Source organism: Caretta caretta, chromosome 10 (assembly GCF_965140235.1).
Source record: "Caretta caretta isolate rCarCar2 chromosome 10, rCarCar1.hap1, whole genome shotgun sequence".
NCBI lineage: Eukaryota > Metazoa > Chordata > Testudines > Cheloniidae > Caretta > Caretta caretta.
In genome coordinates, this window is record NC_134215.1 from 33,990 (window position 1) to 51,851 (window position 17,862).

Consider the following 17,862-nt stretch of genomic DNA (forward strand, 5'->3'; position numbering starts at 1 on the left):
ATTAAATTAGGTTTTCTAGACAAATTCCAACATAGGCAAATGCAATCTGTCTACATTACCTCAACCCATGCAGGTTTCATTAGTTACAATATCCTTCATTTTGGAGGTTGTATAGTATTACTTTTGATATGGGGAAGGGTACAGAATCACAGAATCTTAGGACTGGAAGGGACCTCAAGAGGTCATCTAGTCCAGTCCCCTGCACTCATGGAAGAACTAAGTATTATCTAGACCATTCCTGACAGGTGTTTACCTAACCTGCTCTTAAAAATCTCCAATGATAGAGATTCCACAACCTCCCTAGGCAATTTATTCTAGTGCTTAACCACCCTGACATTCAGGAAGTTTTTCCTAAAGTCCAACCTAAACCGCCCTTGCTGCAATTTAAGCCCATTGCTTCTTGTCCTATCATCATACGTTAAGGAGAACAATTTTTCTCTCTCTTCCTTGTAACAACATTTTATGTACTTGAAAACTTATCTTGTCCCATCTCAGTCTTCTCTTCTCCAGACTAAACAATATAGGTCTTACCATATAGGTCATGTTTTCTAGGACTTTAATAATTTTTGTTGCTCTTCTCTGGACTTTCTCCAATTTGTCCACATCTTTCCTAAAATGTGGTGCTCAGAACTGGACACAATACTCCAGTTGAGACCTAATCAGCGCAGAGTAGAGCAGAAGAATTAATTCTCGTGCTTTGCTTATGACACTCCTGCTAATACATCCCAGAATGATGTTTGCTTGCTTTTTTCCCCCAATAGCTTTACACTGTTCACTCCTATTTAGCTTGTGATCCACTACGACCCCCAGGTCCCTTTCTGCAGCACTCCATCCTAGGCAGTCATTTCCCATTTTGTATATGTACAACTGATTGTTCCTTTCTAAGTGGAGAACTTCGCATTTGTCCTTATGATATGGGGAAGCAGATCAAATCCCTGTTAACAAAGTTATAGCATTAGCATAATTCACGGCATATCTGACTTTACTATGGTCAGCAGCAGAGATAAATTCTAAGCTGCACACTTAAACCGTCAGACAGATTTTCTGGTTTCCAAGAGGACACACCACTAACCCCAGTAGAGAAAAGTAACAGCTAACACATCACACTGTGTGCTTACAGAGACAAAGGAGTAGCCTGCTGTTGTATCCCTTTACTGAAAACTGGGGAGACAATCACTCAAGCAGAAGAGCATAACTTGTCCAAACTTAGAAGAAAGTCACTCTACCAGTACTGCTTGTTGCTCTCATGACAGGAATTATAATCCATAAAACCAGATTACCGTATACAAAGAATGTAAAATCTGGAATTCAAACATAAAGTTGTTGCCAGAGCTAACTTAAAGGTGATACTAGTTATTTTGGTAATCAAGCTGTGGCAGATCGCAAGATGTCATAAGTCCACACAGTAATTTCATTATATCATGTGCTGCTTTTCTGTCCTTCCACTCTCGCCTCAGTTTTATTCCCCTCTTCCCTAAAATACACCCTCCCATGTAGTTCCCTCCCCTCGCTAAATCTTAGAAATAGGCCCCTTCAAATAAGTATTAACAAGATAGATAATAGAAAATATTGTCAATATCGCTTAAAAATTAATGGAATTAACTGCGCTCTACCATTTTGATTTTATTGCATTTCATCATCCACACTTTCCTTGCACATTGATTATTTAAATTATATTTATTCTTCTTACTGTGTGCAAAGCACCTAGCACCCTTCTGTCTCTCTGCAAATTATAATAATGTTAGTGGTTCTGAAGCCTTTTCTTTCTGTGTATGTGACATTCATTACCTTGGGGGCGTATTCTGGAACCTTCATACTCCTCATTTTTATATAATCGTGATCTTACATATAAAGCATGTCTTGTAAGGTATCAGGGGAAAGGGAATGATCTGCTGAAAGTCATTTCTCTACCCATGTGTATATCATTAATGCCTATGAAGTTATGAGAATTATGTTGTATGGTGGTCATTAAAACATGGTGTAAGTTGGGGGATCAGCTAGACATTAGTTCCCCAGAGGCAACAGCAAAGAAAGTAGCCAACACCTGGATGGTGTATCAATCAACCCATCAACAACCACTGTCCGGCAAGGGAGCTATGATGCAATGACTCAACTGCATAAGGCCACACCAGGCAAATTGCTCAGCCTTGCCTAGAGACTCAGCAAGGCCCACCCAGACATGCCTGGACTTGTTTTTTCCAAGCACATGGACTGAGGGTATAAAACACAGTGGACACATACTGGTCCTTTTCTCCTTCCCACACCTACACTGCAAGCAACTAAGACACTGAGAAGAAGCCAAGACTCTAACAGAGGAGATTGTTCCTTAAACCTGGGCCAAACCTGTATATTAAGGACTGCAATATCCAGTGGGGTGAGCAACTGCTTAATCTCGATGTTGCCCAGTCTAACAGGGTTGAGAGTTTGGACTGCATGCTTATATTTTATTTCTTTTGGTAACTAACTCTGACTTTTTGCCTATCACTTAAAATCTATCTTTTATAGTCAATACATTTGTTTAACTGTTTATCTTTTGTATGAAGTGTGTGGCAAATCTCAGGTTTTGCAAAGGCTGGTGTATAACCACTTTCCATTGCTGAAGTGGTGAACCAATTAATAAATCTGCACTGCCCATCTTGAGCAGTGCAAGATGGTATATTCCTGAGGTAGAGTGCTGGGAGCTGGGGGGATTTGACTCTGGTGCCTTTCTCTGTGCGATTCATGAGTGGCTCTGGGAGCATTCATTCAATCTAGCTGGGTGTGTGGGGCTCCACATGCTGTTGTGCTGAGTGATCACAGGGCCTAGAGGGGCTTGCTGCTGGTCACTAGCAAGGCATTCAGTTAAGGGGGCACAGCGGTCCCACAGTCCCAGGCTGCACCCCAGGAGGATCCCGTCACAGTATGGTCAGGAGAGAGCCTCTCCATGTTCCCGTCTCCCTGGTAACGCAGTATTGGCACCACCAAAAGTTTGAGAAAGGCTCGGGGTAAATGTCAACAGACCATATGTGCTATAAGGAAACAGCCAGCATGGGCTAGGTTATCAATGCACTAATAAATTATTTTAATGTTGCTTTAGTTTTCACTGCTCCACGGGGATGTTATGAAAACATACCCTTATTTTCTTAGTAGTGTGTCACTTCAAAATGAATGTCAAATTAAATATTTCATAAAACTACAATGGCTCAGTTTTAACTTCCTATTTTTCCATTCTTTTTCTCCTTCCTTTTCTGCTTTCATCTAGAAAGGGTGGCATTTTTAAACTGTTTCTTCCTTGATGTTTTTCTCCCCTTCATCCTTCCTCCCAAGTTCTCTACCCCAATACTGCTCTTCCTCTGTGTTGTCTCTTCCTCTCCTTTCTCAGAACAGGCCAATTGGATAAAGTATTCTCTCTCAGTTCTAAGCAGGAAAGCAAATAATGTAGAGGAAAATGTAGGTAGCCGGGAGCGAGCACTGTAAAACAAAGCCAGTCAGACCTTCAAATTAACTGGTCATTCCTTCTTTCAAATATGATTATTTTACTCATTTAATTCTTTGCATTATTTCCTTTTAGTCACTCATTACGGAAAAACAGAATCAACTTTTGTTAAATCAAGATGTTCAGGTCCTGCTTACTTTAAACACTGTCTCTGATGAATCTCAATGTAACTCATAATCCTTGCACATATAATACAAACAGGAAGTTTAAAATATAAGGGAGCCAAGATCTTGATTTTCCTGAGAAAGATACTGAACTTGGGACTGAGTTGGAAAATGAGTTTTCATTAAAGCAGTCTTGTTCACATTTTTTCCACTAAATAGAATTGTAGAATAATAGTCAAAGTTTCCGAATCTGAAATTGGATCCACGCAGCCAGAGTCAATTACCAGATCAAGGCCAAAGTTTATAGTATGGCTGTCCACAACATTATGAGTTGCTATGTGAGTCTCGGCTGTAAGATAAATCTTCTGAAGAGTCTGATAAGGAAGAAAAATACTTTAAATAAATACATGAAAATGGATAACTTTTGTAAACTGAGTTCTTACTTGTTAATCCAAGGTCACTGTTTTCTTGATCTTCTAATTCTTTATCTAAGGATGCGACATTTATATCACTAAAATGTAGATCTAAAGCAGAACCTGTTAAATAAAATACGTGTTAATGAAAATGTATCTGCATTATTGATAAAACTGTTATGTTTCCTGGAACTTCACAATATTATCTGGACCATTATTATTTCTATTACAGTCATGCCTAGAGGACCCTAAAAGCTAGATCAGGACCCCTCTGTAGGTACTGTACAGACACATAATAAAGGAAAGTCCCTGGCTCTTGTAAGACAATGATTTTGCCTCTCGTCTACTAGAAATTTTTTTGTGTGTTAATCAAGTAGTGCATAAAGGTGGGGAGGTCAGGGAGAGAGAGAGACACTTGTTATGGATTAGAAATTAAGAAAGAGAAAAAAAAAGTAGTTAATCCTGCTGGGAAAGGGTTACGAACACATTCACTTGTCACCCCACCTGAATATATGAGAGGGGGCACTGGTGGAACCGTCCAGATGGAGGAATAGTCCTATGACCAACCAAGTTTGGTGACAATGTCTTAACTGAAATTTGTGTTATTTTATTTCTATGTAAATGAAGCCAAATGGAAGAGGATGAGTTCAAACTCGGCAGTCTTGTGGACTGTATTTCTACAGGAGGTTGGGGAAAGCATTTGTTCACATCACCACCAAACCTTCCACTGTAAGATGAAAGGGAATGCATTTTGGTGTACAATGAAGTTGGATGCCAAACCTTGGAGTTTGTCCAGTGTCACTTCTCCAGAGATGTATCCACTTTATGGTCAGTTTATGGGCATAAGGCAGCAAGACAGTCATCTCCATGTATTAACAGCTGGATTCTACTTCTACAAGTAGTTCCTTCACTCAAATTATTGCAGGTGCCTCAGTAAAAAAAGCCTGCCCCTTCAGTGTATTGTTTGTTACATCCACTGCTTTTTCTATACCTGGGTAATTAATTATGGTTTGTCACGGTCCAAATTTCTTGGTCAAGGTATAACCAAGGTCCAGACTCCAGAGAAAATAATACAAAAACAATAATAATGATAATAAATTAATGGAAGCCCATGACCTGTCTCTAATTTTTATTAAAAATACCCGGGGGGAGGCTAACAGTCTCCATCCTGCTGCCGAGGGCTGACTGCTGGCCACTGCTCCGGCCACCGGCTGCTGCTTCAACGGCCAGGGCTGAAGCCGAAGAAGTCACGTAGGTCTGTTAAAGTCATGGAATCCATGACCTCCATGACAAAATTGTATCCTTAATAATAATAATAATAATAAGTAGTAGTAAATAAAAAAATTTCACAGTCCGTTCAAAAGCATCTGGCAGTCTGGATTTGGCCTAAGGTTTGCCTATTGACTACCCCTGTTCTATAGTGTCTCTGTGAACAGAGTTGGAAAAGATGGACATAAAATAAGGGGAAATCAGGTTGCTGTCTCTCTTCCCACCCATCTTTTCCCTGAATTCTCTCCCCCAGCTACATTTCATTTATCTCAGATAAATTCATGCTTTGGATGTCTCTGACTTGAGGGAAGTAGATGGTCTGGGGCCTTACATGCACAGCACAATTAGCAAAACTTTTGTTTCCTTGGTTCCTGATAGGTAGCACCGTCATGGTGCTTTGTCTCTTTGACTACAAAGGGAGGAGAAGAAACTATGGCAAACAGAATTATTGTAACTAATAGTTCTTTCCAGATTCTAAAAGATTAAAATAATTTTCCTGGTCATCAATGTACGTTTTCATAGATTCATAGATACTAAGGTCAGAAGGGACCATTATGATCATCTAGTCTGACCTCCTGCACAACGCAGGCCACAGAATCTCACCCACCCATACTCAGTGACTTCTTTTCCTTTGATTATGCTGTCTTCCTTTGAGAATGCACCACAATTAATTTATCCCCCAATACAGTCAAAGCTAAAAATAAATTTATTCACAATCCTGAAAAAAGATTACATTAAAACAGTGTACCACAAAGCTTCACAATTCTACCTAATGGGACCTCACTGGGCAGGCAAAATGAGTGTAATACATTTTTGAAAATCTCACAAACTAAAAGTCCAGCCCTGTCCTTCCTTAACTTCCTTGACTAAAAACTCTAGGTTCAAATCAGCATCTAACCTCTCATGCTTCCTTCTTTCTCCCTCCTTTCACATCTCACTTAACCCTGGACTCCATGCAGATAGGCTCTACTCCTCTTCGGATCGTTAAGAGTCTCTTTTTGAACTCCCAAGTGCTATCTGGCGTTAGCTTAGATACTATTAATGCCCTTCCTCTTAAACATCAAGAAGGCTGGCTCCTGGGTCATCTTTATCAGTTTTAAACTATTTCTGATCATGTTTTCCTCCTTATTCTATTGTCCCCCAAGACACACAAAAACATAACTGTAATAGCGGCAAAGAGTCCTGTGGCACCTTATAGACTAACAGACATACTGGAGCATAAACTTTCGTGGGTGAATACCCACTTTGTCGGATACATGTAATGGAAATTTCCAGAGGCAGGTATAAATATGCAAGCAAGAATCAGGCTAGGGATAACGAGGTTAGTTCAATCAGGGAGGATGGGGCCCTCTTCTAGCAGTTGAGGTGTGAACACCAAGGGAGGAGAAACTGCTTTTGTAGTTGGAGAGCCAGTCACAGTCTTTATTTAATCCTGAGCTGATGGTGTAAAATTTGCAAATGAACTGAAGCTCAGCAGTTTCTCTTTGAAGTCTGGTCCTGAAGTTTTTTGGCTGCAGGATGGCTACCTTTAAATCTGCTATTGTGTGTCCAGGGAGGTTGAAGTGTTCTCCTACAGGTTTTTGTATACTGCCATTCCTAATATCTGATTTGTGTCCATTTATCCTTTTACGTAGGGACTGTCCAGTTTGGCCAATGTACAGAGCAGAGGGGCACTTCTGGCACATGGTGCCGTGTGTTACATTGGTGGACGTGCAGGTGAATGAACCGATGATGGTGTGGCTGATCTGGTTAGGTCCTGTAATGGTGTCGCTGGTGTAGATACATGGGCAGAGTTGGCATCGAGGTTTGTTGTATGGATTGGTTCCTGAGCTAGAGTTACTATGGTGTGGTGTGTAGTTGCTGGTGAAAATATGCCTCAGGTTAGCGGGTTGTCTGTGGGCTTAGGGTTAGGGTGTAAATAAGTGATGGTCACGTTAACACCACCCTATACCGAAAACCCACCAACCGCTATGCCTACCTTCATGCCTCCAGCTTCCATCCCGGATACAACACGATCCATTGTCTATAACCAAGCGCTGAGGTACAACCGCATTTGCTCCAACCCCTGAGACAGAGACCAACACCTACAAGATCTTCACCAAGCAGTCTCAAAACTACAATACCCACATAAAGAAATAAGGAAACAGATTAACAGAGCAAGACGTGTACCCAGACGCCTCCTGCTGCAAGACAAGCCCAAGAAAGAAACCAATAGAACTCCACTGGCCATCACATACAGTCCTCAGCTAAAACCTGTCCAACGCATCATCAGTGATCTACAATCCATCCTGGACAACGATCCCTCACTTTCACAGGCCTTGGGAGGCAGGCCAGTCCTCACCCCCAGACAACCCACCAACCTGAAGCATATTCTCACCAACAACTACACACCGCACCATAGTAACACTAACTCAGGAACCAATCCATACAACAAACCTCGATGCCAGCTCTGCCCATGTATCTACACCAGTGACACCATTACAGGACCTAACCAGATCAGCCACACCATCATCGGTTCATTCACCTGCACGTCCACCAATGTAACACACGGCACCATGTGCCAGAAGTGCCCCTCTGCTCTGTACATTGGCCAAACTGGACAGTCCCTACGTAAAAGGATAAATGGACACAAATCAGATATTAGGAATGGCAGTATACAAAAACCTGTAGGAGAACACTTCAACCTCCCTGGACACACAATAGCAGATTTAAAGGTAGCCATCCTGCAGCCAAAAAACTTCAGGACCAGACTTCAAAGAGAAACTGCTGAGCTTCAGTTCATTTGCAAATTTTACACCATCAGCTCAGGATTAAATAAAGACTGTGACTGGCTCTCCAACTACAAAAGCAGTTTCTCCTCCCTTGGTGTTCACACCTCAACTGCTAGAAGAGGGCCCCATCCTTCCTGACTGAACTAACCTCATTATCCCTAGCCTGATTCTTGCTTGCATATTTATGCCTGCCTCTGGAAATTTCCACTACATGCATCCGACAAAGTGGGTATTCACCCACGAAAGCTTATGCTCCAATACATCTGTTAGTCTATAAGGTGCCACAGGACTCTCTGCTGCTTTTACAGACCCAGCCTAACACAGCTACGCCTCTGATACATAACTTTAATAGTTCAATTAACTGGACCCCAGTTAGCAATTTCAGTGCACCATTTCCCCCAAAAGAAATGAATTATACCATCACGCAACAAAAAACAGAATTATCACATCCAAAAAATTACTTATTTCTGTCAAATAGGAATTCCTTTGTGTTCTTTTCTATTCAAGCATTAAGAAAAAATTTCTGAAAGTGAGCAATATTAGGTTGTGGAACGCCCTAGAGAGCTGGTGGAAAGGCCACTTTTAAAAATAAGCAAGACTAAACACTAGAAAATGATTGTGCGGAATAATCTTGCACTGACCTCCTAGAAATAATCCAACTGGTCTTTTCCATTTCTAACTTTTATGTTCTCATAATTCTCTGGAATTGCTGAAATTTAAAGACTTCCTGTAGCATATTGAATCTATGCTATTATTGAGCCCCAGATCCCGGATGTTTTCTTTACATAACGCATTTTATATATAAAACAGTCTTATCTTCTTGCCTTAAAAAACAAAACAAAAAAATCAGTCTGAGAAAGTAGAAAAATCTAATAAATAAAGAAAATTCTGCCGCATTGTTACACCTGCAGAATTTCACAAAAGTATCTACCAAGACTTCTAAAACTTCAGGCACATTCTTAAATATTAATAAGAATTAATTATTGACAGCTGAAGCAAAATGCATCACTTGTTGCCTAATGTAAATCAGTTTGAAATGTCCACCTGTTGCTAACATCTCAGTGGAACATGAGCACCTGAAAAGAATGAAGCAACAAAGAAATAAGATGTCAGTCTTCAGAAAATAGTTATACAACATGTTACAAGGGAGATTTTCAAAAGGCACAAATGACAGTTAGGGACCTAATTCCCATTTTTGCCTTTGAAAATCTCTTTCACATAAACACAGAATAATACTGTTCTTAAAAAGCCAAGATACATGTAGCAGAAGTTGCTTAATTGGGGTGGCCTATTGTAACAGAATACACCCCTATAGTTATACCCTACACACTACTGTAATAATCTTTGTATAAAATATGTCTTGTAAGGTATCATTTGAAAAAACTAACTGTTAATAATATCATGGTAAAATCTATGTAACAACATTATATGTAAAGTTAAGAACATAAGCTTAAATCATGACTAAAGTGTATTTACCAGACAAATCTGGGGAGTGGGTAAACCGGTTTCTCAAAGACAAAGGACAAGTTGACACCTAGCCAGGTGTCATCAAAGCTGATGGGCCATCACTTATCAAGTGGCCATTTTTTGTCCAGGAAAGGGTGCAGAAAGAAGAAGTTACTCACCTTGTGCAGTAACAATGTTTTTTCAAGATGTTAGTCCTTATGGGTGCTCCACTGTAGGTGTGCTTGTGTCCCTGCGCTGTTGATCGGAGAACTTTGGTAGCATTGTCTGTTAGGCCTTCACATACACTTTCCCTCCTCATGCTGCATCACAAGGCTAGTCAGCATGCACAGGCTAACCCCCTCAGTTCCTTCTCTACCGCAGAGCCACTGACGAGAACTCCGAAGTAGAGGGGGAGGAGGATGGTTTGTGGAGCACCCATAGGGACACACATCTCAAAGAACTGTCATTACTGTACAAGATGAATAATTTCTTCTTTGAGTAGTGGAGCACCCTAGCAGTACCCCTTCTGGAGGGCTGGGACTTCAGAATCAGGTCAGTAACAGATGACAGCACAGTGGAGCTGAAGATGGCATCAGAGGCAGAGTCTCCAGTAATCACACAGTGTTCCACGAAAGTGTGGCTTGACATCCATGTCGCTGTTCTACAAATCTCTGAGATAGGGATATTCTTGAAGAAGGCGATGGATGAGGAGATTGACCTCATGGAGTGTGTACAAATAGAGTCTGGAGGGATCATGCTGTGAACTTGGTAACACTGTCTGATGAAATTCAAGACCCCACTTGGAGAGTCTTTTGGCTGATATTGCTGAGCCCTTGGATCTGTCTGCAATGGAGAGGAAGAATCTAAGGGACTTCCTGAAGACTTTGTCCTGTCCAGACAGAAGGCCAGGGCTCTCCTAACATCTAAAATATGCAGTATAGCATATATCCTGTTGTCCTGGTGAGGTTTGGGTAAAAGATTGGAAGGTGAATCAAAAGATTTATATGAAACGGAGAGGTTAGCTGTGATGTTGCACCCCATAATGCTTTATAGAAATATGCTTATGAATGTAAATATGACATAACTGGAATATGTTTTATGCTAGATATGTCATGTTACATATCTGTGCAAAGGTTATGTTCTTCTGCATGTATTCATCCTATTTGTATGAATGTATCATTCTTGTATCTGAAACTAGAAATATGAAATATAACTCTACGGTCCTACTGTAATTAGGCAAAGTGTGGGCCATTAATGGTGGCTTGGAATCTTGATGGCTCCCATTAATCAGGACAATTGGTTGTAAATGGCTCTGTTTACTTGTAAGTCTTCCTGTATACCCGCGTGCTAGCAAGTGGGTAATGAAGTCTTACAGTGACATGTGATCATGTCACCTGAACTGGAATCCATCTTTAACCTGGTGCTTTTCCATTTAGGAGGAGGGGTGGGAACCCAGAGAGGGACAAAGGATTCCCACCTTGTGCAAAAGATATATAAGGGGGTGGAACAGAACAAAGGAGGCTGCAGCCATAAGAAATCCCCTAGCTACCACTTGAGCTGGAACAAGGACTGTACCAGGGGAAAGGATTTGGCCCAGACTAGGAAAGTCTGAAAAAGAAGCTTATTGAAACATGTCTGAGGCCGAGATTTTATCTGTATTCAGTTTTCTACTGTATTAGGCTTAGACTTGTGTGTTTTATTTTATTTTGCTTGGTAATTTACTTTGTTCTGTCTGTTATTACTTGGAACCACTTAAATCCTACTTTTATATTTAATAAAATCACTTTTTACTTGTTAATTAACTCAGAACAAGTATTAATACCTGGGGGAGCAAACAGTGGTGCATATCTCTCTATCAGTGTTTTAGAGGGCAAACAATTTATGAGTTTACCTGTATAAGCTTTATACAGGGTAAAACAGATTTATTTGGAGCTGGGTATCTGACTGCTGGAGACAGAAACACTTCTTAAGCTGTTTTCAGTTAAGCCTGCAGCTTGTAAGGGGACGTGGTTCAGACTTGGATCTGTGTTTGCAGCAGGCAAGCATGTCTGGCTCAAACAAGGCAAGGTACTGAAGTCCCAAGCTCGCACAGAAAACGGGCTCAGAGGTAGTCTAGGCACATCAGGTGGCAGTCCCAAAGGTGTTTCTGTGATCCAACTTGTCACATTACCTTTGGGATGAATTTAGGATGCAGCCTGAATGTAACCTTGTCTGGAAAAAATATATGGAGGGATGTGCCATCAAGGTCGCTAACCTTTCTTACTCTCCTGGCCAAGATAATCGTTATCAGGAAGGCTGTTTTCACCTAACACATGGCCATGGGTTTGAAGGGAGGCCTAATCAGTCCTTTCAGAACCAGGTTTAGGTCCCACATGGAGGTAGGAAGTCAAGGTTGTGGGAAGAGGTTTACTATTTCTCTGAGGAATCTTTTAGTAGTTGGGTCTGACAGCACAGGTAACCCCTCTACAGGTTGGTGGAAAGCTTTTATAGCCACAAGGTGGATCCTGAGAGAACTTAAAGATAGTCCTGACCTATTTAGGGTCAATGCATAGTCTAGGATACATAGAACAGTTACAGATGTTGGGGAGATTTGTTGGGACTTGCACTAAATCTGGAACCTGGACAATTTTTGCAGGGAAGTATGTCATATCAAGGACTCTCTACTGTGTAACAGAACTTCTCATACTTCCCTGGAACAGGAGCTTTCTAGGCGTTGGAACCAAGCAGGAGCCATGCCTTGAGGTGGAGGTCTACCAAGTTGGGATGTAGGATACATCCTCTGTTCTGCGAGAGGAGGTGCAGAATGGTTGTGAGAGGGATCTGAAGGCATGTCATGAGCTGTGACAGGTAAGGGTACTAGGCCTGTAGAGAAGGTCCCTATCCCAGGGGAGGAGGAGGGCATCATCCATGGAATGCTGTCCCATCCCCGCTCTGGAGCAGTAGCGTGAACATTTCTTGTTCAAGTGAGTGGTGAACAGGTCTGTGGACAGCGTCCCGCAACGTCTGAATAGGTCATGAAGTATTGTTGGGTCTATTTCCCACTTGCGGTCATGTGGAAATTTGCAACTGACTGTCCGCTATCGAATTTTATGCGCTTGGGGGGTAAGCTGCGGACAGTAGGACGTCATGGGAGATGAACCAGTTCCATAGCCTCATCACTTCCACAGAGAGGGAGGGAGACCTGGCTCCCCCATCGCTTGATGTAGAACAGACAGGCTATGTTGTCCATTAGGATCGTCATATGGGATCCTTTGATCAGTGGGAGGAAATGGGCAGAGGCGTTCCTGACTGCTCTTAGCTCGAGGAGACTGATGTGAAGAGATATCTCCATGGACGACCACCTGCCTTGTGTCGTGAGGCCGTTTAGATGCATGCCCCATCCTATTTATGATGTGTCAGTGGTGAGAAGTAATGACAGTGGGGCTTGCAAGAAGAGGATCCCTTTCCAAACATTGGCTGGGTCCTTCAACCAGTCTATGGAGTTTTTGATCCTGGTGGGTGGTGACAGGAGCTTGTCTAGTCTGTGTCTGTTTGGTCCGTAAACTGAGCTGAACCACATTTGAAAACATCTCATGTGAATCCTGGCATGTGGTATCACTGCTGTGCTTGCTGCCATATGCCTTGAGATTTGGAGACTGAGTCAGACTGATATTTGACGGCTGCTCTGAATGGTCTCTAGGAACGTGACCAAGGAGAGGAACCTGTGTTGAGGCAAGAGAGAGATCTAGCCTGTAACAAGTCAAAGTCAGCACCTATTAATTCCAGCCATTGTACTGGAGTGAGGGTTGATTTCTGGGTGTTGATCCATAGGCCAAGTTCCATAAACAAGTGCATTGCAGCTTTGGTGACTTGGTGAGCCTCTTGGAGAATTGCCTCTGAGGCGGCAGTCATCCAGGTATGGATAAATCATGATCCCTTGGGAGCGCAGGTGACTGGCCACTACTGAGAGGACCTTGGAAAATACCTTCAGGGCTGATGATAGGCTGAAGGGAATCACCCTCTGTTGGTGGTGTTCTTTGCCCAGAGTGAATCAGAGAAATCGTCTGAGAGTTGGCAGGATTGGAAATATGAAAACTGTTTTTCAACCTTTGACCTTCAGGACACTTATCTCCCTGTTCCAATGCTGGAATGATCGTTGACAAGGTGACCATCTTTAACTTTTGAGCATTGACTTAGTGAGAGTTCTCAAGTCTGGTATAGGTATCCAACCTCCCTTCCTTTTGAGTATTAGGAAATAACGAGAGTAGAACCATTTGCCTCATAGATTTTGAGGTACCGGTTCTATGGCTCCTAACTGGAGGAGACCATCTACCTCTTCTCGCAGAAAACTCTCATGAGAAGGGTCCCTGAAGAGGGATGGGGAAGGGAGGTTTAATGAATGGAGTACCCAGTTTGAACGATCTCCAAGACCCATCAGTCTGATGTTATGCGTTCCCAGGCACCATGGAATGCTGCCAATCGGTGAGACCAAATGGGTGTAAAGCGATGACTGCTGAATTAGTTGGGGGGAGCAGTCTAACGGTGCCTTGACCCACCCATCAAAATTGGTGTTTGGACGTAGAGGGCTGGGATGACGAAGATTGTGTGCCAGATGATTTACGCTTGGGGAATTTGCCTTTCTTTCTCTGAGGCTCATAGTGGCATTGAGCTGTGTACTGAGATGTGCGCAGTCTATGCTGGGATTGGGGACTGAACCCTCTTTTTTGTCCTGGCTTGTAGATGCCCAAAGCCTGAAGAGCTGCCCTAGACTTTAATGCCTTAATACTTGTACTCACTTGAAACTCATCCTGATGGGCAGGATCCCCTGGGAGAACAACATGAGGGGGAAAGGAGTCCAGGAGAGCTGGCTGTATTTTAAAGAATCCTTGTTGAGGTTGCAGGAACAAACCATCCTGATGTGTAGAAAGAATAGTAAATGTGGCAGGCGACCAGCTTGACTGAACAGTGAAATCCTTGCTGATCTTAAACACAAAAAAGAAGCTTACAAGAAGTGGAAAATTGGACAAATGACCAGGGAAGAGTATAAAAATATTGCTCAGGCATGCAGGAGTGAAATCAGGAAGGCCAAATCACACTTGGAGTTGCAGCTAGCAAAGGATGTTAAGAGTAACAAGAATGGTTTCTACAGGTATGTTAGCAACAAGAAGGTGGTCATGGAAAGTGTGGGCCCCTTACTGAATGGGGAAGGCAACCTAGTGACAGAGGATGTGGAAAAAGCTAATGTACTCAATGCTTTTTTTGCCTCTGTCTTCACAAACAAGGTCAGCTCCCAGACTACTGCACTGGGCAGCACAGCATGGGGAGGAGGTGACCAGTCCTCTGTGGAGAAAGAAGTGGTTCGGGACTATTTAGAAAAGCTGGACGAGCACAAGTCCATGGGGCTGGATGTCCTGCATCCGATGGTTCTAAAGGAGTTGGCGGATGTGATTGCAGAGCCATTGGCCATTATTTCTGAAAATAAATAGTGATCGGGGGAGGTCCCGGATGACTGGAAAAAGGCTAATGTAGTGCCCATCTTTAAAAAAGGGAAAAGAAAGATCCAGGGAACTATAGGCCAGTCACCTCACCTCAGTCTCTGGAAAAATCATGGAGCAGGTCCTCAAGGAATCAATTCTGAAGCACTTAGATGAGAGGAAAGTGATCAGGAACAGTCACCATGGATTCACCAAGGGCGAGTCATGCCTGACGAACCTAACTGCCTTCTATGATGAGATAACTGGCTCTGTGGATGAGGGGAAAGCAGTGGACGTGTTGTTGCTTGACTTTAGCAAAGCTTTTGATACGGTCTCCCACAGTATTCTTGCCAGCAAGTTAAAGAAGTATGGGCTGGATGAATGGACTATAAGGTCGATAGAAAGCTGGCTAGATTGTCGGTCTCAACAGGTAGTGATCAAGGGCTCCATGTCTAGTTGGCAGCCAGTATCAAGCAGAGTCCACCAAGGGTCGGTCCTGGGGCCAGTTTTGTTCGATATCTTTATTAATGATCTGGAGGATGGCATGGATTGCACCCTCAGCAAGTTTGCAGATGACACTAAACTAAGGAGTGGTAGATACACTGGAGGGTAGGGATAGGATACAGAGGTACCTGGACAAATTAGAGGATTGGGTCAAAAGAAACCTGATGAGGTTCAACAAGGACAAGTGCAGAGTCCTGCACTTAGGATGGAAGAATCCCATGCACTGCTACAGACTCGGGACCAAGTGGCTAGGCAGCAGTTCTGCAGAAAAGGACCTAGGGGTTACAGTGGATGAGAAGGTGGAGATGAGTCAACAGTGTGCCCTTGTTGCCAAGAAAGCCAATGGCATTTTGGGCTGTATAAGTAGGAGCATTGCCAGCCGATCGAGGGACATGATCATTCCCCTCTATTTGTACTGTGTCCAGTTTTGGGCCCCACACTACAAGAAGGATATGGAAAAATTGGAAAGAGTCCAATGGAGGGCAACAAAAATTATTAGGGGGCTGGAGCACATGATTTATGAGGAGAGGCTGAGGGAACTGGGATTATTTAGTCTGCAGAAGAGAAGAATGAGGGGGGATTTGATAGCTGCTTTCAACTACCTGAAAGGGGGTTCCAAAGAGGATGGATCTAGACTGTTCTCAGTGATAGCAGATGACAGAACCAGGCGTAATGGTCTCAAATTGCAGTGGGGGAGTTTTAGGTTGGATATTAGGAAAAAACTTTTTCACTAGGAGGGTGGTGAAGCACTGGAATGGGTTACCTAGGGAGGTGGTGGAATCTCCTTCCTTAGAGGTTTTTAAGGTCAGGCTTGACAGGTCAGACTTTAAGGTCAGGCTTTTAAGGCACCCAAGGTCGCAGGGCAGGGGTGACCGTTCCTCAGTGGTCTGGACTCTACCAAGAAAGGTAGTACCTATTGTCATGTTTCAGTTACTTTTCTATTTTCTAAAGATAGTGCCAGTAAAGCTTAGAAGTTCCACAACAGATTCCGCAGAGATCAGAAATTCTGCATTGAACAAAAAATCCCAGTTATATTCAGCGGGAAGGGATGTATCTTATTTCTCAATTAACCAACATTATTACTGTTCCTACTCAGCAGCAATTCTTCCCAGTGAACAACACTGGAGATTAGTTCCTCCAGAAGCATTCCTATTAAGTGGATTTTCCTGACTGGGGCTAAATTAAAAAAAGGGCATCCTATATTTTCATTTTTCCCAGTATATAAAAAAGTATAATACATGCACCTGTGCATTATTAAAAAACATAAAGCAGAATACCATGACGTGCTGCAGTGTCATCCAAAGCTACAGTACTCATCTTTCATGTAAATTACTTAGGGTGGATTTTACAGATATTAAAGTTCATAAACAGCAAATACTGAATATGCCCAGCAACTATTCCTCAAAGTTTAATCACTTGGCTAGTTTATTAGTTCACCCTCAAAATACCAAAAGGAATTAGAGGAAGCCAATGAACCCTAATTAGCCATATTTGATTGATTTTTTTTGTTAAATTAGAATAGTAACCAAACCACCCTAGTCTTGCAAGCTTTCAGAGATGGAGGCGAGAAGGAGATGTTATATTTATATGATTTACAACTTTTAGTTTAAAACCAAAATCGCTCAAAGGCAGAGCTTTGTGGCAAACACCAGCATAAAGCACAGTCGTAGGGCCAAGTTACATATCACTTAAATAACTGGAAAAAGAAAAGGAGTACTTGTGGCACCTTAGAGACTAACAAATTTATTTGAGCATAAGCTTTCGTGAGCTACAGCTCACTTCATCGGATGCATTCTATTCTCAAATAAATTGGTTAGTCTCTAAGGTGCCACAAGTACTCCTTTTCTTTTTGCGAATACAAACTAACACTGCTGCTACTCTGAAACCTTAAATAACTTGGTTTTCTAATGGGTTCTCTTGACAGTGACAGAAATAAAGCACATTATTTTCACTGCACTCACACACATACACACAAGGCATAGCTATCACAACTCCAGCAATTATATTCACACATGCCAGTAACTCAAGAGGCTAAGTCCTTGCTTTAGAGAGAAAAGGCAGTAAGTCACTGTAAACACAGCAATGTATGCATAAAAGAGATCCCAGTTAGCCCAATTCTAATGATTCTGTTAACAGAAACAGCAGTACATGTTTTTTATTTATGCAAAAACACACACACCATAAGAATATTTACAGTAAGAAAAGCAACATTCTGCTTACCTCAATACCTAATTCAACTGGAACATCAAAAATAATCAAATACAGTATATCATGGAAAGCCCAGATTTATTTGACATTGTGCTTTGCAACATCTGTCCAGCTTCTCATGTCAATAAAGTATTATTGAAAATGAAATATAGCATTTTAAAATATTATATTCAATGTTGATCTTTTTAATATTTTAATTTTTAAATTAAAGCAAATTTA

The 17,862-nt window shown here is 42.0% G+C and overlaps 1 protein-coding gene across 3 annotated transcripts in view; it reads right to left on the reverse strand.

Moving 5' to 3' along the window:
• Nucleotides 1-17,862, reverse strand: part of UNKL (unk like zinc finger) — a 150,218-nt gene that overhangs the window by 14,439 nt on the left and 117,917 nt on the right. For all 3 annotated transcript variants that reach the window (XM_075133340.1, XM_048867915.2, XM_048867910.2), the window contains one exon: nt 4,023-4,115. In XM_075133340.1, coding sequence (XP_074989441.1) covers nt 4,023-4,115 — 93 coding nt within the window. The remainder of the gene's footprint in view (nt 1-4,022; nt 4,116-17,862) is intronic.